The 24,711-nt window shown below is 41.3% G+C and overlaps 3 protein-coding genes across 5 annotated transcripts; 1 reads left to right on the top strand and 2 right to left on the bottom strand.

Moving 5' to 3' along the window:
* The first annotated feature begins 1,635 nt into the window (after window positions 1-1,635).
* Window positions 1,636-5,211, top strand: LOC121579490 (guanine nucleotide-binding protein G(I)/G(S)/G(O) subunit gamma-3). Its single transcript, XM_041894097.2, has 3 exons — window positions 1,636-1,889; window positions 3,771-3,870; window positions 3,996-5,211. The coding sequence occupies exons 2-3, from the start codon at window positions 3,772-3,774 to the stop codon at window positions 4,122-4,124; spliced, it is 228 nt and encodes a 75-aa protein (XP_041750031.1). The 5' UTR covers window positions 1,636-1,889; window position 3,771; the 3' UTR covers window positions 4,125-5,211.
* A 1-nt stretch (window position 5,212) lies between these two features.
* Window positions 5,213-7,713, bottom strand: LOC121579489 (barrier-to-autointegration factor). The gene is made up of 3 exons (XM_041894096.1): window positions 7,589-7,713; window positions 6,675-6,832; window positions 5,213-6,337 (listed from the first exon to the last, which is right to left on the bottom strand). Exons 2-3 carry the CDS (start codon window positions 6,798-6,800, stop codon window positions 6,191-6,193), a joined length of 273 nt encoding a protein of 90 aa, XP_041750030.1. The 5' UTR covers window positions 6,801-6,832; window positions 7,589-7,713; the 3' UTR covers window positions 5,213-6,190.
* A 1,519-nt stretch (window positions 7,714-9,232) lies between these two features.
* On the bottom strand, window positions 9,233-22,825 carry LOC121579488 (U4/U6.U5 tri-snRNP-associated protein 1-like). Of its 3 annotated transcripts, XM_041894095.2 has the most exons (20): window positions 22,462-22,825; window positions 22,240-22,294; window positions 22,088-22,143; window positions 21,069-21,195; window positions 20,861-20,963; window positions 20,648-20,725; window positions 20,316-20,415; window positions 20,077-20,219; window positions 19,750-19,956; window positions 19,425-19,534; window positions 19,201-19,337; window positions 18,964-19,088; window positions 18,605-18,763; window positions 18,275-18,385; window positions 11,188-11,275; window positions 10,962-11,052; window positions 10,605-10,740; window positions 10,381-10,470; window positions 9,607-9,728; window positions 9,233-9,367 (listed from the first exon to the last, which is right to left on the bottom strand). In XM_041894095.2, the coding sequence occupies exons 1-20, from the start codon at window positions 22,727-22,729 to the stop codon at window positions 9,349-9,351; spliced, it is 2,325 nt and encodes a 774-aa protein (XP_041750029.2). In that variant the 5' UTR covers window positions 22,730-22,825; the 3' UTR covers window positions 9,233-9,348. The 3 variants fall into 3 exon arrangements, with proteins under 3 accessions (XP_041750029.2, XP_045080370.1, XP_045080369.1); XM_045224435.1 differs by lacking the exons at window positions 22,088-22,143; window positions 22,240-22,294; window positions 22,462-22,825 and adding exons at window positions 21,312-21,459; window positions 21,730-21,953; XM_045224434.1 differs by lacking the exon at window positions 9,233-9,367 and having other exon boundaries at window positions 10,318-10,470.
* Window positions 22,826-24,711: the final 1,886 nt, after the last annotated feature.

Below are 24,711 nucleotides of genomic sequence, written 5' to 3'. Positions count from 1 at the left end.
GTGACCAAGAACCCGATGGTCACGCTGACAGAGCTCCAGAGTTCCTCTGTGGAGATGGGAGAACCTTCCAGAAGGACAACCATCTCTGCAGCCCTCCACCAATCAAGAGTGGCCAGACGGAAGCCACTCCTCAGTAAAAGGCACATGACAGCCCGCTTGCAGTTTGCCAAAAGGCACCTAAAGGACTCTCAGACCATGATAAACAAGATTATCTGGTCTGATGAAACCAAGATTGAACTCTTTGGCCTGAATGCCACTACTGGAGGAAACCTGGCACCATCCCTACGGTGAAGCATGGGGGTGGCAGCATCATGCTGTGGGGATGGGACTGGGACACTAGTCAGGATCGAGGGAAAGATGAACGGAGCAAAGTACAGAGAGATCCTTGATGAAAACCTGCTCCAGAGTGCTCAGGACTTCAGACTGGGGAGAAGGTTCACCTTCCAACAGGACAACGACCCTAAGCACACATCCAAGACAATGCAGGAGTGGCTTCGGGACATACATTTGCAAAAATTTATAAAAACCTGTTTTCGCTTTGTCATTATGGGGTATTGTGTGTAGATTGATGAGGGGGAGAAAAAAAACATTTAATCCATTTTAGAATAAGGCTGTAACGTAACAAAATGTGGAAAAAGTCAAGAGGTCTGATTACTTTCCGAATGCACTGTATAGTGTAACTATGCTGCTGCTGGCCAGAGCCCTTATAATAGAAGACTCATCTGCTGCTGGCTAGCTAGCTTCAACATTATCGTGAAGATAACAACATTTCAAAATGATGATGAATGACAGTGGTAGTTACCCATATATTTCAACAGAATATCATTTATTCTATATGATCTAGGATTCAGTTGACATATTACAACCTTTATAGCAATACACCTGTAAAGGTAGCAAGCTACCGACGCGTTCATGTGCAAAGGGTGCACAGAGGTTGAAGTTGAGATCATTTCACACCTTCATCAGTAAGTAACCCATGAAAAGTGTTATGTATGAGAATGGATGTAGACATTTCAAATGAGATATATAAGATAGATTCGATCAGGAAAGATAACGTGGTCAAAATCATAGCCTATGCTTAACAGCTCATATAAATTCTTATTAATCTGTTCATAATTAATACAACATTATTAACCTGAATTCAACATTATAAGAAATATTATCCATGTCATTGTCCTTCACATTTTCTATTCTCTCCAATGTAATAGATAGAGATAGAGAGAGACTGGAAACATGAGAGGCGTGATGGGGAAGGGTGGAGACAAGGGGGGGCAAGTGATGGGCAGCATTGGTAGGAGGGACTACAAATATCTCTTGCCAAGGTGGGAGAGACCATTGAGGGCAGTATGATGATAGAATGTAAAAGTCAAAGAGCCCAGAGACTGCAGCAGTTCCCATGGCAACAGAAGAGAGAGGGAGAGGGTAACTAATGCAAATAACATAATTTAAATTCTAACAGTGCATATCAATGATAGTGAATATTGTATTTGGGCGGGACACAAAACATCATGCTCATCTTTTGTTATGTCAACGATTTCGTCTGTGAGATTCCATATCTGCCTCATTCCCCTTTATTTTCATTTAGCGATGGTATGTTCCAGCTTGCAGAATAAAATCGATTCCAATGGATCCCTCCTCCCTTTGCCCGGAAGCTTCCACTGACTGCAGAGGGGGTTCTTATGCATGTACTAGGAGTCTGATGTTCATTGTAGCAGAATTGCAGCGCACTGGACTGTACAGAACAGTGTAGCATACACTGTCTATGAGGGGTGGGGTTGAGCTACACTAAAATCCCTAACACGGGCAGATAGAGGGTGAGAGAGAGTGAGAGGGAGAGAGAGAGAGAGAAGAGGAGGGAGAGAGAGCACCTGAAGAGGAATACAACAAGGGTAAGGTAGAGGATGACAAGGAGGTGATGATGAAAAGGAATAATAAGAGGAGCAGGAGAGGCCCAGAATGGACTGGTCTTGTTGCCTCTCTCTTTCTCCAGTTATCGATTTCTCCTCACACTTCTTGTCCATTCATTATTTGTTTTCTGTTGAACTTTCTCTGTATACTGTCACTTCAACTTGATTTGTATTAACCAGGCAGTGGTGTGCTTATATCCCTTGCATATTTGATGTTGATGTGATTTGATGATATTCACACACATCCAGATCTGTGTGCTAAGGCATTTGTGCATTTGGCCCAGTTTTTTGGCTGCTTGAGCCATTCAATTGGTGTGTTCCCGTCAAACGAGGTCCCATAAATAACTGGCCATATCAAATATATCTACAAAATGTGTCCATCATCCCATCATTCTGAGCTAAAACTATTTGTTTTCAGCAAGAATAAGGTGCTTTTTCTATACTTTCTATAAGCTCTAGAGATTTCCCTGCCATTGGGGACAATAGTGCTGGCTGCTTGAACACATAATTACAGATAAACTCATGGAAATAGATGACATAGTACACAATTGGATGACGTAGTACACAAAAAACAGGGACCACGTTTGGCTTGTGAGTACCACTTTCAAAACTACTGGCTGAAATGTTACAAAAGTTTGAGATTGGATCTTTAACCGACTTAAGATGACTATCTGTACGGCAAATAAATTGTACACCGACAATTAAAAACAAAAACAACCAATCATCCATGTACACATTATGAATTGTCCTACAGCTTGTGAAGATGATAAACTATACCGGACAAAAAGATATAAACGCAACATGCAACAATTTCAAAGATTTTACGAATTTACAGTTCATATAAGGAAATCAGTCATTTTAAATCAATTCATTAAGCCCTAATCTATGGATTTCATGGGTGCCCACTGGTGAGCCAGGCCCAGCCAATCAGAATTAGTTTTCCCCCCCAAAAAGGGCTTTATTACAGATAGAAATACTCAGTTTCATCAGCTATCCGGGTGGCTGGTCTCAGACGATCCCGCAGGTGAAGAAGCCAGATGTGGAGGTCCTGGGATGGCATAGTTACACGTGGTCTGCGGTTGTGAAGCAAGTTGGACGTACTGCCAAATTCACTAAAACGACGTTAGAGGCAGTTTATGGTAGATAAATTAACATAAAATTATCTGGCAACAACTCTGGTGGACATTCCTGCAGTCAGCATGCCAATTGCACATTCCCTCAAAACTTGAGACATGTTTCATTTGGTTGTGTAACAAAACGGCACATTTTAGAGTGGCTTTTTATTGTCCCCAGCACAAGGTACACCTGTGTAATGATCATGCTGTTTAATCAGCTTCTTGATATGCCACACCTGTCAGGTGGATGGATTATCTTGGCAAAGGAGAAATGCTCACTAACAGGGATGTAAACACATTTGTGCACAAAATTTGAGAGAAATAAGCTTTTTGTGCATATGGAACATTTCTGGGATCTTGTATTTCAGCTCATGAAACATGGGACCAACACTTTACATGTTGCGTTTATATTTTTGTTCAGTATTAAAATATCGGTAGTAAATTACACCATTGGTCCCTGGAGATAGACAGAGAGAGGAGGGAGGAGAGCAGAGGAAGATTGAAGTAAATGAGCTAAAAAAGTGTGTCAAATTTAGGAGGGAGTGGAATTGGATGCAGTCAGTGATTCATATATTTTCACTGATAAGAATCCATAGAAATGTAAGCTACCTAGAATGAATGCAGTGCAATGTTCTAAAGTCATGCATCACGCTGTACATCTGCCTTTCCAGCTGTCAGTGGTCTTTTTTCTAAAACAAATGATTGAATGTGAATCATGTGCCATATGTATCCTTGGCTCTCTTGACAGGATGAAAGGAGACACCCCAGTGAACAGCACCATGAGTGTCGGCCAAGCCAGGAAGCTGGTGGAGCAATTGAAGATTGAAGCCAGTTTTTGCAGGATCAAGGTAAGTCTTGCCAGAGGCATCATGCCCATTGAAACTGAGGGGGCACATTGCACGTGCCTTGATGCCTTTGGTGAATGCCCACACCTTCATTTCCAGTCTTGATTCCCACTACTTGCCACCCTCAGGTATCAAAGGCGGCTGCAGACCTGATGGCATACTGTGATGCCCACGCCATTGAGGACCCCCTCATCACCCCTGTGCCCACCTCGGAGAACCCATTCAGGGAGAAGAAGCTCTTCTGTGCACTTCTTTGAGACAAACCACAGGATGGTTATGAAAAACACTGTCCAAATAGAACATAATGTATTTACATGCATTCACCCCATACGCAACAAAGCTAACTTTAACCTATCCATGTAGCCTACTATATATATATATATATATATATATATATATATATATATATTTATCTTATAAAAGGCTGCACATGTACATATTCTTTTAAGTAGAATCTCAAGACCAATTGGTGCCATTATTTTAGGAAAAAAACAGATCTGTTAATTTCCAACCAAAATATAAATGTACATAAACGTAAACAATACGTAACCATTAACTTATGAGTCATGATGGTGGCATTTCAAAACAAATACACATCTAAAACACACCAACAAAGCTGATAGAATCATGAACCATAGCAAAACATACAAGTGGATATACTGTACATACAATATGCAAAATTACACAGCTCATAGTCATAGCTAATTTTTCAAATGAACTCAATAGGCAAAATGGGTAATGGAGAGGGGTGACTACACACTTCATGGCAAATATCCATTACCTGCTCTAATCTGCCTTTGTTTAATGGGTTTTTTGTGTGTGATATATTGACAGTCCTTGATGTCACTTTTTTTAAGCTTTGTTGCAGAAATGTGTGTGAAGTGTAGGTGCCACTGGATCAGTAAGAGGGTATTAAGAGGACAAGGCAATACAAACTGACCCAAATAATTCCACTGGTTTGTACAAGAAGTGGTAAGCTGCCTTAACACAAGATCAGGGATCTAAAAAGAGGGGGGGGGGGTGCCCATAACAAATACTCAATGCTGTTTTTATAAATGATAAAAACAGTTTATTTGTCAAGTGGATGGATGCCTAACAAAGATATGGCTTTATTACAACGCTATTAACTAAAATAAGAGGTACATTTAATAAATAATACATACAAATTGCTGTTATTTTTTCCAGACCAGTCTAAGGTTGCTTAGGAATATTATCACTGTTAAGATCAGTGACACAATGCAGACCTTCACGGTTCATATTTCTTAACTAAAATGAATTAAGAGCTCTGAATAAAAGAAGACGTTGGTAATCAAAGATTAAAATAAACACTGTCACCAAAAACAAGTTTGCATTTAATTTGTGATTTTATTTCCCCCCACAAAAAATGGCAAAAACAAACCCAGAATTGTCCAGATCTTGCCGTTGCTTTTGTTCATGTAAAAAGAAAAATATAAAAACTAATATGCTTTCACAGTCAAAAACATGAACCAGTGTTTCAGAAAAACCATCATTTAGCAATTAAACATTAGCGAGCAACACAAGTATGCTTAGAAATTACTTCTGGGAACAACAGTGCTCCTTTTCGTGGGTTTACTTTAAGCTTTCATTTTTTGTGTGAAGATTGAAAATGAGGTGATTTGTAGCTAACGTCTTAAGTAGATCACAGATATTACTTTAAAATATTACAACATTGAAGAATCTCTTCAACTTTGACAAAAACAAAACAAGATAACATGGGGCAATTACACCTTAGTGTTTCCTGTGAACTCTGTGTTGTAAAAATGAACAGTAACATCTTGACATTTTAACTACAGACGTTAAAGCTATGTGGTATCTAAAATGGTTTAAAATTCTATTATAAGTTCATTTTAATAAATGCAAGGGCAAACAGTCAGTTGGAGATGAGTACATACATGAGTTCTACCTTTCATGTGAAGGGACCGTGTTGATAACAGTTGTTTTCTTTGATAGAGAGACCCAATTGAAATAACAATGCAGGAAAACCAAAATGAGCTCATTCCCAACGTTTCTGTGCAGCCAAAGATTTTAATCATAGAAAAGGTCAGCATTAGAGTTACACAGTTGGGTGTAACAACCCCATTGATGACTGCAGCAAATTATGTCTTACTGATTTAAAAGCATTCTTAGGTCTATAAGACTATAGTTCAAAATAACTGGGTGTTACGACGTCCGACTTTGCTTAACTTCCTCATGTGCAGTGTGAGTCCATATGAGGTGTAAGTTGATGTGAGACCACAGTAGAGGTAAATAGATGTTTGGGATTTAGAAAAAAGAAAAACTGAAACAGGAGAAAATAGCTTCTCTACAGGAAAGAATCGCACCACTCACGCAGGCAGCCGTAGCAATCGCCCTGCTGTTTGACATTGGCCCCACATGTATCTTTCAGCCAGTCCCGGAATAGCTCCTCATCCTTCTTCAGCACTAGGAACTGACCCAGGACCACGTAAGCCTATGGAATATGCAAGTGAGAATGGAGGGGGAAAAGAGAACATGTCAATACACTAACCACTAGGTAAAATGATTATTCAAAACAAAGTTCCATTATCTATTATCTCCACTGGCACAGCCAGAAGAGGACTGGCCACCCCTCAGAGCCTGGTTCCTCTAGGTTCCTTCCTTTCTAGAGTTTTTCCCTAGCCACCATGCTTATCTGCATTGCTTGCTCTTTGGGGTTTTAGGCTGGGTTTCTGTATAAGCACTTTGTGACATCTGCTGATGTAAAATGGGCTTTATAAATACATTCAATTGATTGATTAAAGTTCAAAGTTAAGTAAACTCTGCATCACCTTGTCGAAGCCCTTCTCCTCCAGTCTCTTGCCAAGCACCTCTCCAATGCCAGCAAGTGCATTGACTGGCTTCTCCCCCATGGGTTCTGCCACAAACTCTTTGTGTTTCTGGGATGTTGACGACATGGCTGCTTTCTGTCAGTGATCACCTAGAGTACCTTCACACAAGGAACAGAATATAAAATGAAGTAATTCACTACAATTGGAGGTTATTGCACATTATTGTATCTACTACTCTTGATTTGAAACAGTTGAGGCACAATTGATCTACACCAATACATCGTGTTGCTAGCTGTAGCTAACGTATATTAAAACAAGATATACCGGGTGAACATAATTTGTATAAAACATATTGGGAGTGCCTCAAAGTGACTTACAACTTAAAAACTGAAACCAAAACCTTTCCATGTTCTTTATGGGAAACAAATACTCCTTGTATGCTTTCCTAACTTGACCAGGACCACAATATTTAGTGTAATGCACGCAAAACTACATTGTTAGTTTGCTACATAGCCACAGTAGGCGCACTATTTTGGAGCTCTCAAACTCAGCGCACAACAACTTCACTTGAGCTAGTTAGTTAGCCAACTAGCAAGCAAAACAGTGTAGCCAGCTAACATAACAATTGGGTGTGATAAAAAGGTTAGCTAGCTTGCTAAGTCAGAAACAACTAGCTTCTAGTTACGTAGCGAAATGTTTGGATCAGACAATTGAACTTAAACTCACATGACTATTCAATGTTTGCTAATGGTGATTGTGTGCTAACTAGCCTGAGCTAACTGCTCTAACGTGCGGTCTGCTTCTAGCTATGGATATATTATAGCTAGTCTCCCGTGCTACCAATCAGATTTAGAGCTAGCATAGACGTTTAGAACATTAAAACAATTCCAGTAGCGTACTGGTGTATAAGCTACCTTATTTCTTGTCGTAAGCGGTTTCGTGTCCCTTTCCAACCACGTAGACGGTAGTTACCGCACTGGTTGTGTATGTGATAAATGGTTTTCATAAATTCCAATATCACTTCCTTATCCCGCCGAGATTGTTATTTCCGCTTCCGTTACTTCATTTTGCGTCTCAAATTTCATAAAAAACTCTGGTTCAATTAATGTGAACTTGCCACTTTCCCATGTTGTGTAATGTAGGCCTATTTCTAATAATCATCTTCCAAATGTATCTCAAGAGCATTTCAATGTTTTATATTCAGCTTTCAAAAGATAAAGCCATATTCATATTGTTGATATGCATCCTACATTGATCTGGAGATGTTAACAAGTGAGGCCAGTGGTGGAAAAAGTACCCAATAGTCATACTTGAGTAAAAGTAAAGATACCTTAATAGAAAATGACTCAAGTAAAAGCGAAAGTCACCCAGTAACATACTACTTGAGTAAAAGTCTAAAAGTATTTGGGTTTAAATATATTTAAGTATCAAAAGTAAATGTAATTGCAAAATATTACTTAAGTATCGAAAGTAAAAGTATAAATCATTTCTAATTCCATATATTAAGCAAACCAGCTGGCACAATTGTTCGTGTTTTTATTTTATTTTACAAATAGCCAGGGGCACACTCCAACACTCAGTCATCATTCAGAAACAAAGCATTTGTGTTTAGTGAGTCACCAGATCAGAGGCAGTAGAGATGACCAGGGATGTTCTCTTGATAGGTGCGTGAATTGGTCCATTGCTGTCCTGCTAAGCATTCAAAATGTAACGAGTACTTTTGGATGTCAGGGAAAATGTATGGAGTAAGAAGAACATCATTTTCTTTAGGAATGTAGTGGAGTAAAAGTTGGCAAAAATCTTAATAGTAAAATAAAGTACTGATACCCCCAAAAAATATTTTAGTACTTTAAAGTATTTTTACACCACTGAGTTAGGCCCAATCCCAAATGGACCCCTAGTCCCTACAAGATTTGAGATTATTTGACTGGTATTGTCAAATTCTCTTTGATCTCCGTAAGTGCATAGACTACAGTGTAGGGTCCATTTGGGAATGTTATATATATATATATATATATATATATATATCTGTGTGATGTACATAAAGATTTTGGTTAATGGCATCTGTCAATAATAAATCAATGCTTTGTTATTTATACCAAAATCTTTGAAATAATTTATTGCTGAGAGAGAATGAGAGGTTTTAGATAATTGAGAAAGAGTCAGTGCGTGTGTTGTATACGTGTGTTAAAGTGGGAGAGACTGTCTATGAGAGGATACATATTAAACCTACCTGACTCACATGAAATAGCCTACACACAATGCGGCCCTAACTTCAGTACCTTGCAATTTCAATGGTTTAACTTGCCCCAGCAAACAAATATATTAGGGAAATAAAAAAGGAACCAGATGTCATGTCAAATCTTTACTGTATGTAAATAACAATGATAATCATTGTTTACATAAATCCAGGGTCAAAAGCAAAAACTCTACTTTCGTGTTTCTACATCTGCTTTGCTTGCTGTTTGGGGTTTCTGTATAGCACTTTGTGACATCTGCTGATGTAAAAAGGGCTTTATAAATACATTTGATTGATTGATTTACACACAACAGCAATATGCAGCTACTTGATTTTATTCAACAAGGAAAATAAACTTAAAACATATCAGTGTGTGTTTGTGTAATGGTGCACAGCACGCATCCTCACAGGTCAGGTCCCTCTTCTCAACCACATCTATTTGGTGATGTTGTTTCTGGGGAAAGAGGAGGATTACAGGCAAAACATATTGAGAGAGAAATAGACAGCAGTGTGAGTAATAATTAGGTACATACTCTATGCAGTTCACATTCTCCTTTAAATGAAATATTCTGAGCTGCTAGTTGCAATCCTGCTCTGTCTAATCAATCTCAAAAAGTGCCACTGTAATTAGACTAGAAATACATACATCTAAGACAGGGTGAAAGAAGACAAAGAGGTTTGTAAAATACTCACGCATTCATGCTCTTCCCACTCCCACTCAGAACAATGTAGGGTGTTTTCTGTGACTTCTGTTTCTCCTGAAGTAAAGCAACCGTTCCTAGAGGGGTATCACTACTGCTCATCTTCTTTAACAGCTGATAAGAGAAACGGTGGGGGGAGATCTATTTAAAACACACACTCGGTCAAACCACTGACTAGACTAAAGTAGAACTGGGCCATATGGACAAAAATCCATATCGCGATAAATTGCCTGAATTGATGCGTTAGGGATAAATATAACGATAATTTTATAACAATGTGCACAGATTTATTTATGATAATTTTAACTACTGCTAGTAGTTATGGTTGCAGCCATCAATTGTCCCATTAACAAATCACCCATATTAGAACTTATTTCATTTCAAACATCAAATTTCTCTAGTATAGGCTATTTATCATAATGAACGATATCAGCAAAATGCCTGGGATAAGTGATCGGTATTGTCGGTGTCGATCATTTTCGGTTATCGTCCCAGGTCTAGACTAGAGGCTTGCTAGGTCATATACCCAAGTAGTCAAATTGGGCAAGCCCTGCTACCTGAATTTTCTTGTAAAGGCCTGGAAATAAAAAGTGTGTTATTCAATTGAAAGCCATATGCGAGTTTGGATGAATAGTATCAGGTAAACCAAGATTTTAACTTAAATGAGAGACAAAAATACTTTGTATTCTGATTTCAGTCCTACCAAGTAGGGCTTGCCATTTCAAAAGTGACCTAAAATAATCTGAGTGAGCAAGGTTAGACATAACGCTTCCTCTTCCAGCTTTTTCATCCTCCTCTCAGTCTTCATCTTGCCAGACCCCTTCCCATGGAACCGATGTGAGAGCTGCCGGAAAGCCTAGAAAAGGAATAGGATTAGTGTGCAATATTCTCAATGAGCACCATTTACCTATGTCAAAACAGCAGTTGAAACATTTTACAAAATCAACATTCTGTATGTCAATGATGTTAAGGGAATATTAAATCATGTACCTCTTTGGGAGTGAGCTTCCGTCCAGATTCATCCACATACTCAATTTTGACGTCAGGCTTGTAGGCGTCCTTCTCTTTGAAGTCCTGGGTGAAGCCTCTATATTCCTCCCTCCAACTGTACTTGTCATCTATAGTCCTAGAGAAACAAGACCAGAGGGTTAACAATGGAGGCTAACAGGTTTTCATACATTACAGTTAGGACTCCATTTTACATCCGCAATTTGATGAGGTACTGCGCTAAAAACATGTAAACACACAAAACATGCCACTTTATTTATGTTGTAACTTTTGCAATGTCTGTGAGCAAGCAGAAATTATTTAGCCAGCATATAAGCACACAAAGCACAGGGAACTCACATCTTGTCCTCAATGCTGTAGTTATCATTGGGCAGGGCACCGGTAGGAGCACGGACACGGGATATCTTCTGCATTTGAGTGTCCAAGAGACCTAAGGGAGAGAAGGAGAGCATGAAAGAAATTATGAAGATTGGAAAGGAGAGAGACAAGAGGAATAGATCAGAAACATTACATGACAGTCCTTTACTAAGCAAATACTGTCAGTGGGGCTACTCCAATCTCTTACCCTTATTCTTGCAAAGTGCCAAGGCAGCAGCCAGCCCAGACTTGACAATGGGTTCTTCATCCAGGATGGTGGTTGAGGCTGTGGAGAACTATGAGATAGAAGCAAGAGGTGAGTCAAGCACATCCAGCTGACACACATTTTCACCTCAGTAGTTCAGGGGGGAAAGCCTTGTGTATTCTTATGGGTCATCATGGTTAGGGCTGTTACAGTGACCATATTACCGCAACACCGGGGGTCACGAGTCATGACCGCAGTCAAATTCCACGTGACCGTTTAGTCACGGTAACTAGGCTTCTCCAAAACTGCGCTCTGATGCCGCTGATGGTCATTAGTAGCCAACCAAACTTGCTAAGTGCCAGTCGCTAATGGCCTGGTACTCAGCGCTCTATTTTCCCTCTAATCACTCTGACATCAATGCAAATGCATCAAAAATCAAACACTCATGTTGCACAACATTTCTATAGGCTATACAATTGCATGAGAAAACAAGAGTTTTGATGGCCTCTATTAAAAAGAGGATCCCATCAGCTTTCTATAAGCTAGGCCTACTATATTTATTTCTCAACTTTCCTAATATTAAGCACATTTCTTCACTTTAAAACAGGAGTAGCCTACCTGGCTGGCATGCCGTGGGGCGGCAGGTAGCTTAGTGGTTAAGAGCGTTGTGCCAGTAACCGAAAGGTCGCTGGTTCTAATCCCAGAGCCGACTAGGTGAAGAAATCTGTCGATGTGCCCTTGAGCAAGGCACTTAACCATAATTGCTCCTGTAAGTCGCTCAGGATAAGAGTGTCTGCTAAATGACAAATGAAAATGAACCATGGGAAAAGTATCCACCATTCGCTATTTAAGTGCATACGGAAAACATGTATATTTTCCCCCCGTGCCGACCGGTGCATGATAACGGTCCATTCTAAATCAAAACTAATTTCACGCACATTATTTACTATATGTAAAGACAAGATTAAATTGAGAATACTCTGAACGGTGACAATACCACTTGTGAATGATGCCCAGTGTGTGCAGTCTAAGGCAAGAAACAGCGCATGCCTTTCTTTGGCAATTTTTTACAATCATACAGTGCCTTGCAAAATTAGAGCACATAGCCTACAAAGCATAGTGAAACGTGTTCTTATAAGCCCAGTCATTGCGCAATCGCGTGTGAAAACTTGTGTGACTGGCCACTATTAATCACATTAATCTGCTTTACAACTGGTGTAGCCTACCTCGCATACAAAGGTGGCGCTTGAGTTTCAAGTTTGGGGACGCACATTTTCACCATAAAAATGCACCTTTATAATAAAGCATTCCATGCATCATCGCATTTGCAGACTTATGTAAGATAGCCTACCATTCGTAATGTGATGAGTATATTGGATAGTCATAATTTAGGCTAATAATATAACTCAATCACTGTTCTCAAAAAAAGACAGCTCAATGCATGGTTGAGCGCGTATAGCGCAGAGCAGGCCTAGGCTACTACATGTCTTCTTTCTTCGCTTGGGAAGAATGTGGCCTTTTATAGACGTTTCATGCAATTCTACTACACTTTATATGACTGGAGACATTAGCAGAATAATTTTTTTATATGACAAATTACTGGGTAGCCTACTCTGCTGACACTGACAAACAGATCAATAAAAACGAAGTTGTCCATTTAATATGCCTAGAGAAGGAGACACAAATATAATATGACGTCCATCTAAACTTGAGGAAATTGTCCAAAAACAAATTTAAGTAGCACTGACACAACAATGATACATAGTGAATATATGCAGTGAGCACTCATCTGGGATATTGCCGATGCTCCACTGGTGCCAATAAGATAATATTTATAACTAAAAGACAGATTCGTTTTTTCATGGTCTTCTCTTTACAACAATAACCATTTGATTTCCAAACTAGATTTTCCCGTGATTGTATTTTGAAATATTGCTATATGCCTGGCTTGGCCTCTACACTGCCTTTATTTCCGACTGTAGGCAATGCGATTTAAAACAATCCACAACTTATTTTTTGTAAAGAAGCTAATGATCCTCTGTAGCCCCCCCAAAAATAGTGAAACATAAAAAAGTTATCCTTTTTAGATAAAACTATACTAAATATAGTCACATCGACAAATAATTGATTAAAATACTGTTTTGCAATGACAGTCTACAGTAGCCTCAACAGCACTCTGTAGGGTAGCACCATGGTGTAGCCGGAGGACAGCTAGTTTCCGTCCTCCTCTGGGTACATTGACTTAAATACAAAACCTAGGAGGCTCAAGGTTCTCACCCCCTTCCATAGACTTACACAGTAATTATGACAACTTCCGGAGGACGTCGTTCAACCTATCAGAGCTCTTGCAGCATGAACTGACATGTTTTCCACCCAATCAAAGGATCTGAGAATGAATCTAGTACTGAAAGCATAAGCTACAGCTCACTAGCTAGCACTGCAGTGCATAAAATGTGGTGAGTAGTTGACTCAGAAAGACAATAGTTGAACAGCTTTTAACACATTTATTTAAAAATGAAAGAGAAGCAAGAGCTAGCTATGTTTCGTTGTATTTTTTATTTAATGTTCACTTAGCAAGCGAATGCAGCTAGCTAGTTAGCCTACTCAAACAGAGAGGGATGGTATGTTAGCAAGCTGGCTATCCAACACTGGAACTTATTTCTATTATGGCATATTGGATGACTGTCATTCATATTTCATTCACCCAGCTCAATGTAACATCGATAGGTTTAGGCTGCTTTCCTTCGATCTGGACCGTTTTCTCTTCTCCCTCTCTCGGGTGCCATTTCGTTCCTTGTCCCTCTACCGGTCATTGTGACAGTGTTTTTTGTGTTTGCGGTGACGCTCTTTGGCATCCTTATCACGGCCTTTCTCCTTGTGTTTCTTCGAACCCATCTTCCATGTTATGTGCTGTACAACTAAAAGTGCTGTCTAACTACAGTGAGGGAAAAAAGTATTTGATCCCCTGCTGAGTTTGCCCACTGACAAAGAAATGATCAGTCTATAATTTTAATGGTAGGTTTATTTGAACAGTGAGAGACAGAATAACAACAAACAAAATCCAGAAAAATGTCAAAAATGTTATGAATTGATTTGCATTTTAATGAGGGTAATAAGTATGACCCCCTCTCAATCAGAAAGATTGATTTCTGGCTCCCAGGTGTCTTTTATACAGGTAACAAGCTGAGATTAGGAGCACACTCTTAAAGGGAGTGCTCCTAATCTCAGCTTGTTACCTGTATAAAAGACACCTGTCCACAGAAGCAATCAATCAATCAGATTCCAAACTCTCCACCATGGCCAAGACCAAAGAGCTCTCCAAGGATGTCAGGGACAAGTTTGTAGACCTACACAAGGCTGGAATGGGCTACAAGACCATCGCCAAGCAGCTTGGTGAGAAGGTGACAACAGTTGGTGCGATTATTCGCAAATGGAAGAAACACAAAATAACTGTAAATCTCCCTCGGCCTGGGGCTCCATGCAAGATCTCACCTCGTGGAGTTGCAATGATCATGAGAACGGTGAGGAATCAGCCCAGAACTACACGGGAGGATCTTGTCAATGATCTCAAGGCAGCTGGGACCATAGTCACCAAGAAAACAATTGGTAACTACGCCGTGAAGGACTGAAATCCTGCAGCGCCCGCAAGGTCCCCCTGCTCAAGAAAGCACATATACATGCCCGTCTGAAGTTTGCCAATGAACATCTGAATGATTCAGAGGAGAACTGGGTGAAAGTGTTGTGGTCAGATGAGACCAAAATGGAGCTCTTTGGCATCAACTCAACTCGCCGTGTTTGGAGGAGGAGGAATGCTGCCTATGACCCCAAGAACACCATCCCCACCGTCAAACATGGAGGTGGAAGCATTATGCTTTGGGGGTGTTTTTTTGCTAAGGGGACAGGACAACTTCACCGCATCAAAGGGACGATGGACGGGCCATGTACCGTCAAATCTTGGGTGAGAACCTCCTTCCCTCAGCCAGGGCATTGAAAATGGGTCGTGGATAGGTATTCCAGCATGACAATGACCCAAAACACACAGCCAAGGCAACAAAGGAGTGGCTCAAGAAGAAGCACATTAAGGTCCTGGAGTGGCCTAGCCAGTCTCCAGACCTTAATCCCATAGAAAATCTGTGGAGGGAGCTGAAGGTTCGAGTTGCCAAACATCAGCCTCGAAACCTTAATGACTTGGAGAAGATCTGCAAAGAGGAGTGGGACAAAATCCCTCCTGAGATGTGTGCAAAGCTGGTGGCCAACTACAAGAAACGTCTGACCTCTGATTGCCAACAAGGGTTTTGCCACCAAGTACTAAGTCATGTTTTGCAGAGGGGTCAAATACTTATTTCCCTCATTAAAATGCAAATCAATTTATAACATTTTTGACATGCGTTTTTCTTGATTTTGTTGTTGTTATTCTGTCTCTCACTGTTCAAATAAACCTACCATAAAAATTATAGACTGATCATTTCTTTGTCAGTGGGCAAACGTATAAAATCAGCAGGGGATCAAATACTTTTTTCCCCCCTCACTGTAGTTCAAAAGAAGTACCACCAAATTACCGGTCTGTGTGCAACTAACGTGCCAGCGACAACGTTAGCTGGCTAGAGTGAAAAGGTTTAACTATAGTCAAACCCCATCTTGGCGCAATCTCCAACAAATGTTTTAAGCTAGTCTTTACTGACGTGTGAATAACAATAACTAACAATCCCAGTTGTTTTGAACGCACTGAAGTCGGAGGTTCCAGTTCCGAGTTCCCATTTGTTTTGAACGCGGCATCGAAATGCGAAAATCTCCGAACTCCGACTTTAGTGCGTTCTAGTAAACTGGGAACTAAAACAAATAAAAAAGTTTAAACGTTTTTAACTGTCATCCAACTCGGAATTCCAAGTCGGGAACTCGGGCCTCTTTCCGACGTGAAGAGCACTGATGTCATGATTTCACCTCTTTTTTTTGTATATTTTTTTAAATTCCCAGTTGTCTTGAAAGCACATGCTTTCAGTGCCTTCAAGTAAACTAGGAACTCTGGGAAAAACGAGCTCCGACACTGGAACTATTCCAAGTCAAGGTAAGCTTTTGGTTTTATTAATGTATTACGACGGGTCCACCGGTTTAACCACTGCTGTTTGTAGCAGGTTTACTAATGTGTTAGTTCTAGTAGCCATGTTGACCATGACGTTAGCTAGTATGGTGACAACGATGGAGGCTGTGTGTAGCGGTTATGATATTAAGGTTTGGCTTGGAAATGTTTTTTCGCCTGGTCACAGACCGCTGATTTGTTGTGCACTGAAGTCCACAAGTGAAGAGGAAAGGTGAGAGGAGGAGAGCGCGTAGAATTAGGAATTATGTGATCATGCTGTGGCTGCTATGAAAGTGAACAGTGTTTGCGTGTGATCAGGGGTGTATTCATTCTGCCGATTCTGTTAAAACGTTTCTTAAACGGATGCAAACGTGGAAAAACATACCTGACTAAAGATTACACCCTAGATGAGGTAGATGCAGGCAAGAGCGTGCAAGGTGGTATTGAATGCGTCACCGTCTGTCACCTTTATTACTCTAATTTCTCTCGACCTGTGCACCTACATGGTAAACTTTCGTTCATAGGCTAGGTTGTAGCAACCTCATGATGGATATAGGAAAAATGTGAGTATCATGTAGCAGCCTAAACCTATCAATGTTACATTGAGCTGGGTGAATGAAATATGAACGACAGTCATCCAATATGCTGTAATAGAAATAAGGCCATGCTCATTTAAAAAAAAAAAACATTCTCCCTAATCTTAAACAGAGTAGGCTAATTAGGCTATATAATTTTGGCAATTTAATTGCATTTACTGTAGGGAAAGTTTAGCTTCCCCTAGCCTTATGGACACGCTGCCTATGCTTGCATATTAAAAACGTAAAGCACGTAACCTCCATTCACTATTCGAGTGCAGGCTACAGATTCTTTTTTGGGGACATTCCAAATCTAAAATAATTCCACACATATATTATTAGTAGGCTATATGCAAAGACCAGATTAAATTAAGAATAGTCTGATGGGTGAGAATATTATCAAGTCCTGGTCAAATTGTGAATGAGAGACTGATGAAGTGTGTGCAGCCTGTGCAAGAAACTGAGCAGAGCTCATGCCTTTCATGCAACTTTTTTCAAATCATCATAAATTTTTTATTTTTTTTTTAATCGCATCATGCAGCCTTAGAATGTATAAAACAATCTAAACATGTAGCCTAACGTTTGTATCACAACTAAAGTTGCATATATAACTCTAAATTAAGCATATAGGAGGACATGTTTCTTATTAACTGCTCCCCGTGGGAATCGAACCCACAACCCTGGCGTTGCAAGCGCCATGCTCTACCAACTGAGCTACACAGGACTCAACACAGAATAGCAGCATATTGGCACTCCCTCGGAAATCGTTTGGTGAAAATACCCTTTATATTTGATTCAGCTATGTTCAATTGTATTCTTCATACTACACAGTCCCGTGTAGCTCAGTTGGTAGAGCATGGCGTTTGCAACGCCAGGGTTGTGGGTTCGATTCCCACGGGGGGCCAGTATGAAAATGTATGCACTAACTGTAAGTCGCTCTGGATAAGAGCGTCTGCTAAATGACTAAAATGTAAAATATACTATAAAATAATGCTACGGAATTCTAAGCAAATCTTGTCTGCTAAATGAACTAGTGTAGCCCACAGCCATATGGCATAGCCAGATCAGGGCCTAACATAAGGACAACTCAGAATATGCTATTGTGTTCATTTGAAATGGGCTACATTTTCTTCATATGATGTTTCTTTAGACCGGTCTAAAATAATGGATTTTTGTGACGGTGTAGGCTATATTAAATTGATTTATTAGACTAAAATGTAGATGTTCCAAAGGTCCGCATCAGTGGATGCTAAATTTGCTTATGTTAATTACCGGTCAATTACCGTGACACCGGCAGTTATTTGCATGATGATAACCGGCTGACAAAATGTTATCATAGTATGTTATTCTCTAAATTACCCACTAGGGGACTCCAATCAGCACTACTGATAAATGCATGGGAATATGGAAGAGACAACAAGGCAGGAGGTTGACTCACATCAGGCTGCTTCTGTTCCTCATCCACGTTGACAATGCTCCAGCCAACATTCTCATCCTCATCTGAGTCTGAACCTCCAGCCCCATCTCTCTCCGCCTCCTGCTCAAAATTCTATAACAGAAGGATACAGTTGATACAGACGCAAACCAAAGTGTGTTCAAGTGCAAACAAACAGAGCTCATGGATATTTCAATTCTCTCTACTGAGCACACTACAATACAATTGTAATAGTTTCCTTGTTTATGGGGTGGTTATGTGCCAATTCTAATGATGTATATATATATTTTTAATAAACAGTTAGCTATAGCCTGTCTCTTGCACTGTACCGACCATGATGTCCTCTTGGTCCTCTCTGTTTCCTGACAGGCCGTAGGTGGGGATGTCACCCAGAGTTCTGCAGAACTCAGAGGTGGCGTTGAACACAATGTTCAGCTTGTTCTTGTCGTCTTCGTCGTCACCTCTTGCAAGCCCTCGGACCTGCTCTGCCACCTGAAGCGCAAGAGAACAATGTTGAACCATTTCACATTTATTGGTGATTAAATATCACAACAGTTTGATGGTAATCCACACAATATTGCCGTTTTCAGTTGTCAAATGAGGGATCAATGCACCGGATAGGATCTTTGGCCACAGTGATATTCTAACATTGTGAGTAAAGAGAGGAACAGTTCTGAACAGAATGCTCACACCTTTTCCCCAGAGTCTTTGAGCAGCTGCTTCTGTTTGAGCTTCCTCTGCTTCTCCAGCTGTTTCTGCAGATCTTGCTCTGCCTCGTCCTCCTCCAGCACAGCCGGCTCAGGGGGAGTGAAGTCCTCTGAAGGAAGAGTAAAATGTAAGTGTTGTCATAATATTAAACAAAACCAGGCATGAATGAACCATACATTTATTTAGCTCATCACTAAACCACTAACAGATGTCTCCCTCACCATCATCACTGATGTCCATGTCCGCCATCCTGATGTCATCAGACTGTTGGGGTACATCTAGTCCCGGTATGCAGACACCCTCATTTACCACCTCCTGGCCCTCCTCATCCAACTGCCTGCGACCCCGATCCCGAACCCTGAAGGAGAGACAGAGCGAGTCAGACTGAAACTAAGATGGCGCATCTGTCATATTCCGATTGAAGCTAAGCTGAGAGGAGCAGAACCTGGAGCCGAAGTCGGTGTTGCGCGTGTCGTCTAGTTGGAGCTCGTCAGGCAACGCCTTCTCCTTCTTCCTGATCTTCCTGACGCGCACCTTGGTCTTCTTAAAGCCCACCTTTAACAACAACAAAATAAGTAAGAATCGGTCTGTGAATAATGACAACCATTAATGAGAGCTCATATTGTGTGTGAACAATTCTCCAAAACACACACACAGACTTCGATTCAAAAGTAGACACATTCATACATGAAATCTGAGAGCAAACATATCCAAAAGACAGTTTTCAGGCCCTCTCCAGAGAACCACCTCCCCACAGCCCCAGCCCTCACCATCTCCTGTGGTGTGTAGTACTCGGAGGCAATAGCGAGAGCAGGCATCTCCAGGGACTGGGCCTGGTTCCTCAGGGTCTCCCGGATGGCCTGGAGCTCCCGTTCCCTTTCCCCCTCAGCACAGCCCCCTTTGCTCAGCTGGAAACTCTTCTTCTTCTCTCCATCAATCTCCTCATCATACTTGCCCAGCACAGTACGCGGCTTGAACTGCAGAGTATAAGTGCAGAGGTGGACGTTGGTCAGTGAGATTGAATTAAGTGGTGAGAGCGACGTGACAGTATTTCCGAAAATGAAGACGAACTGGACATTTTGGGACTCAATTCTTACCGTAACCATGTCATCTACACTCTCGTCCTCTTCGTAAGCTTTGTAATCAGGCTTTTTCTTCTTCAACTCCACATTCTTCTCAGCCTTTTCTTTGTCCACTAGACCCACGTTTACAAGAACATCGTCCTCCTCTTCAAGCACACCTGAAAGAGACACACAAAGGGGAAATGAGGGTCTGGTGTAAGCATGTTCGTCATTGATATATTTCTGTGTTATTGTTAACATTTCAACATCCTCACCTTTGTCTTGCAGTGTGAGGATGACAGTCTCCCCTTCATTAAATGACTCCACCCTATGCTGCACAGTGAGACCCTTTAGGTCCTGGGACCTGTAAGCGGCCTATAACAAAGATAAGCAGAATAACATAAGACCCAGAGGCATTCTCTCACGTCAGATAGCATGACGACTCAGTCTGTACAGAATCAAGACATCAAGTGCATCCCTTAGGGGCAGTGGTGTCACAGGTCTCAAACTCCATAGGGGGGGAAACTGGCAGATTCACTGAATGCTGTAGTCTTCACAATTGTAAGTTGAGCAATTGAGATATTCAACACAAGAGAGCAGATTTTACCTTCTTGGCCTGTCCAAACTCCTCCTCCACCAGATTGCTCACACCAAACTCCTCATCCATCTCCTGCAGAAGTTTGGCCTGATAGGGAAAGCAAGGAAATAAAGGAACCAATCAAAAACGGAGTACAAAATAATAACATAATAACTAAGACACAACAATCTCCCTTCATCTCACAGCCCTCCTTCTCCCCCCCATGGTTCCCTCCCTACTCACTCTCTTCTCTGCCAGTTCTTTCTCTTTGGCCATCTTCCGGTTCCTCTCCACCCAGGCTACAGTGTCGTCCAGCCAGTCTCCTTCTGCTAAGGTCTTCACTTTCCTGAAGAAGAAAAAAAAACACAGTGGGAGAGAAAGAGAAAATAAAATTAATTGGATCACTTATCACTATATGTTAAACCAAAACCTTCCTGCAGTAAGACCTTACCCCAGTTTCTTATTGAGGAGCCTCTTTTCCTTCATAGCCGCCAGTTTCTCCCTCATCTCTTTCTGCTGTTTGATGTACACAGGGTTGATAGTCTCCGCAACCATTGGCTGCTCCTTCGTGCCGAGCTCTGGGGCAGCAGACAGGGGTGAGGTCAGTCAAATCACAATCAGCCACACATGACCTAACTACTACAGGCATGGGCTGCGTTTCAAACACATAAAAGACACATCCTCCTCCACTTACCTTCGCCTTATGCCCATGGGGGAATACCCGTGGCCATCTTTGCCGTCGGTCCAAACAATTAGCCAAGCAAGGGAAGTTGGCAACGTAAACCCCTCAGCCCTCGTTTGTGATCGAGTTTGCGAGTGTACAATTCTGTTCACTCCGGGGCCTGAAACACCCCATAATTCAATTTGCGATGATTGTACATCCGCTAAGAAAATCTGCTAAAACTTAAAACCAACATCAATATGGAGAAGTCAGCATACAAGTGTAAGTAAAAACATATGTAAATAAGTTAGAAATTGTGCTCCTAATGCACATGACGGCACAAACATGTATCGTAAAAGTAATGTTTTTGTTTGGTTAGCTTTTGGAAACGTTAGCTAGCGCATACAACTTTCACTGACATCACACTTCTACATTGTAATTTTCGATTTACCTGATATCGTCGGATGGCTAGCATTCAATGTCTGCGGATGCGTTGTCTTCTAGCCAAGATATGAAATACAATCATAATTGACTGTAGCGCATATAAAGCACACACAACTGCTACCGCTGGTTCCATGATGACTGAAACAACCGTGGGACGAACGAGTGGCACATTTCCGGGCAAAGGCGTCCCTCTAAAGTTCATTCATTCTTCCCTCGCCCTGCAAGTGTCCACTCATCATACGTCATCAGAGGTGTCCCCTTAATTTGAGGGCTGAGGGGAGATGGTGTGTCTTTTACATGTTTGGAATGCAGCCATGGTCATCTACTTCTAGCCAGAGACACCATTTAGCTCAATTTTGCCTCACCTTTAGTGGTGTCAGTCATTTCCAGAGGCTTCAGACCAAGCTTGGCCCTCAGCTTGCTGTTAAGAGAGAAAGTTAGCCAGGGAAGAAAGTTATTTAGAATTTACTTACACCATCATCAGGGCACCATCATTCAATGTCTGTGTCTCACTTACTTTGTCTCTTCAATGCTAAGTGAGGCATCTCCACTTGCAGACTGTGGTCCAATTCCTAAAAGGAAAATAACAACTGAAGTGAAAAACACAAGAGAAAAACCGGCATCTTCAATGTCATACCTGCAGACTATATGAGTGTATTGCGCACTGATTGGTTCTAATTATGTATGTATGAATATATTATTGTTTAAGCCAAGATATTTGACTGCCATGTGGATTTACCTGGGCTCTCTTCATATCCGGCCTCCACTTTTTCTTTCTTTACACGAGGCTCCCCTGTACTCCTTTCGCCTTTACTGCGACCTTCTCTCTCGGAACACCGTCCGTTCCTTTCCTTCGATCTGGACCGTTTCCTCTTCTCCCTTTCTCGGGTGCCATTTCGTTCCTTGTCCCTCTCCCGGTCCTTGTGACGGTGTTTTTTGTGTTCGCGGTGACGCTCTTCGGCATCCTTATCACGCCCTTTCTCCTTGTGTTTCTTCGACGAACCCATCTTCCTTGTTATGTGATGTACCTCCTGTAGCTCAGTTGGTAGAGCATGGCGCTTGCAACGCCAGGGTTGTGGGTTCGATTCCCACGGGGGAGTAGTATGAAAAATGTATGCACTTACTAACTGTAAGTCGCTCTGGATAAGAGCGTCTGCTAAATGACTTAAACAATAAATAAATATATGTACAACTAAAAGTGCTGTTTAACTAATTCAAAATAAGTACCACCAACTTACCGGTCTATGTGCAACTAACGTGCCAGCGACAACGTTAGTTGGCTAGAGTGAAAACGTTAAACTATAGTCAAACCCCATGTTGGTGCAATCTCCAACAAATGCTTTAAGCTAGTCTTTACTGACGTGTAAATAAAAACAACTAACAATCGCACTGAAAACTAATGGACGACTTGTTGTTAGGACCTTTTGAGATTTATTTCCGGTGTCATATGAAACGTCACATCCCTGGTTTTATGCCGCGTTCAAAACAACTGGGAACTCGGGAAAATAGGTTCAAACCATGACGTCAGTGCTCTTCAGGTCGGAAAAGGCGGAGCTCTAGAAAGAGGCCCGAGGTCCCCAGTTGGAATTCCTAGTTGGATGACCGTTCAAATAGATTTTTCCCAGTTGTTTTGAACGCCCTGAGGTCGGAGGTTCCAGTTCCGAGTTCCCATTTGTTTTGAACGTGGCATCGAAATTCGAAAATCTCCGAACTTGACTTCAGTGTGTTAAAGTAAACTGGGAAATGAAAAAAAAAAAAAAGATCTCGGACTGCGATAAATCGTTTTGAATTGTTATCCAACTCGGAATTCCAAGTCGGGAACTCGGGCTTCTTTCCGATGTGAAGAGCACTGATGTTATGATATCACCTCACCTTTTTTTTTGAATTCCTAGTTGTCTTGAAAGCACATGCTTTCAGTGCCTTCAAATAAACTGGGAACTCGGAAAAAAACTAACGAGCTCCGACTCGGAAAAAAATCGTTTTGGCCTCTTCTTCTTCTTCTGTGGGTTTTATGGCGGACTCCAAAAGTTGTATTGCCGCCACCAACTGGACGATTTGAAACCAAAAAAATAATAAATAAAAATCAATCCATACTTAAAAGTGATTCTAACAATCCACCCTAATTAAAATAGTACATTGCCAAAACAAACAAAACTCCCACTTCTTCCTTCTTTTAGTTCTCCATATGATCACTGCCTCATTGCCTGCGTCCGTAATGGATCCGCGGTCAAAAGCTCCCTAAAACACTTTAGCGAGCAGGCCTTTCTAATTGGATATTGACCTCATTCCGTCAGTAGAGGATGCCTGGTTGTTCTTTAAAAGTGCTTTCCTCTCCATCTTAAATAAGCATGCCCCATTCAAAAAATTCAGAACTAAGAACAGATATAGCCCCTGCTTCACCCCAGACTTGACTGCCCTTGACCAGCACAAAAACATCCTGTGGCGTACTGCATTAGCATCGAACAGCCCCCACGATATGCAACTTTTCAGGGAAGTCAGGAACCAATATACACAATCAGTTAGGAAAGCAAAGGCTAGCTTTTTCAAACAGAAATGTGCATCCTGTAGCACTAACTCCTAAAAAAGTTTTGGGACACTGTAAAGTCCATGGAGAATAAGAGCACCTCCTCCCAGCTGCCCACTGCACTGAGGCTAGGAAACACTGTCACCACCGATAAATCTACGATAATCGAGATTTTCAACAAGCATTTTGCTACGGCTGGCCATGCTTTCCACCTGGCTACCCCTACCCCGGCCACCAGCTCTGCACCCTCTGCTGCAACTTGCCCCCCAAATTCAGATAGCTGATGTTCTGAAAGAGCTGCAAAATCTGGACCCCTACAAATCAGCTGGGCTAGACAATCTGGACCCTTTCTTTCTAAAATTAGCCGGCCAAATTGTCGCAACCCCTATTACTAGCCTGTTCAACCTCTCTTTCGTATCGTCTGAGATCCCCAGAGATTGGAAAGCTGCCGCGGTCATCCCCCTA

This window comes from Coregonus clupeaformis, chromosome 13, assembly GCF_020615455.1.
Source record: "Coregonus clupeaformis isolate EN_2021a chromosome 13, ASM2061545v1, whole genome shotgun sequence".
Classification (NCBI taxonomy): domain Eukaryota; kingdom Metazoa; phylum Chordata; class Actinopteri; order Salmoniformes; family Salmonidae; genus Coregonus; species Coregonus clupeaformis.
This window is presented reverse-complemented; position numbering and strand designations above follow the sequence as displayed.

Excerpts from the sequence above, each read along its gene's own strand:
- LOC121579490 (XM_041894097.2), top strand. The coding sequence starts at position 3,772 with ATGAAAGGAGACACCCCAGTGAACAGCACCATGAGTGTCGGCCAAGCC. Across the intron at positions 3,871-3,995 it reads CCAGTTTTTGCAGGATCAAG|GTATCAAAGGCGGCTGCAGA; the intron begins GTAAGTCTTGCC and ends TGCCACCCTCAG.
- LOC121579489 (XM_041894096.1), bottom strand. The coding sequence starts at position 6,800 with ATGTCGTCAACATCCCAGAAACACAAAGAGTTTGTGGCAGAACCCATG. Across the intron at positions 6,338-6,674 it reads AGGAGAAGGGCTTCGACAAG|GCTTACGTGGTCCTGGGTCA; the intron begins GTGATGCAGAGT and ends CATATTCCATAG.
- LOC121579488 (XM_041894095.2), bottom strand. The coding sequence starts at position 22,729 with ATGGGTTCGTCGAAGAAACACAAGGAGAAAGGGCGTGATAAGGATGCC. Across the intron at positions 11,053-11,187 it reads GGCACTTTGCAAGAATAAGG|GTCTCTTGGACACTCAAATG; the intron begins GTAAGAGATTGG and ends TCTCTCCCTTAG. Across the intron at positions 9,729-10,380 it reads AAAAGCTGGAAGAGGAAGCG|CTGTTAAAGAAGATGAGCAG; the intron begins TTATGTCTAACC and ends TTCTCTTATCAG.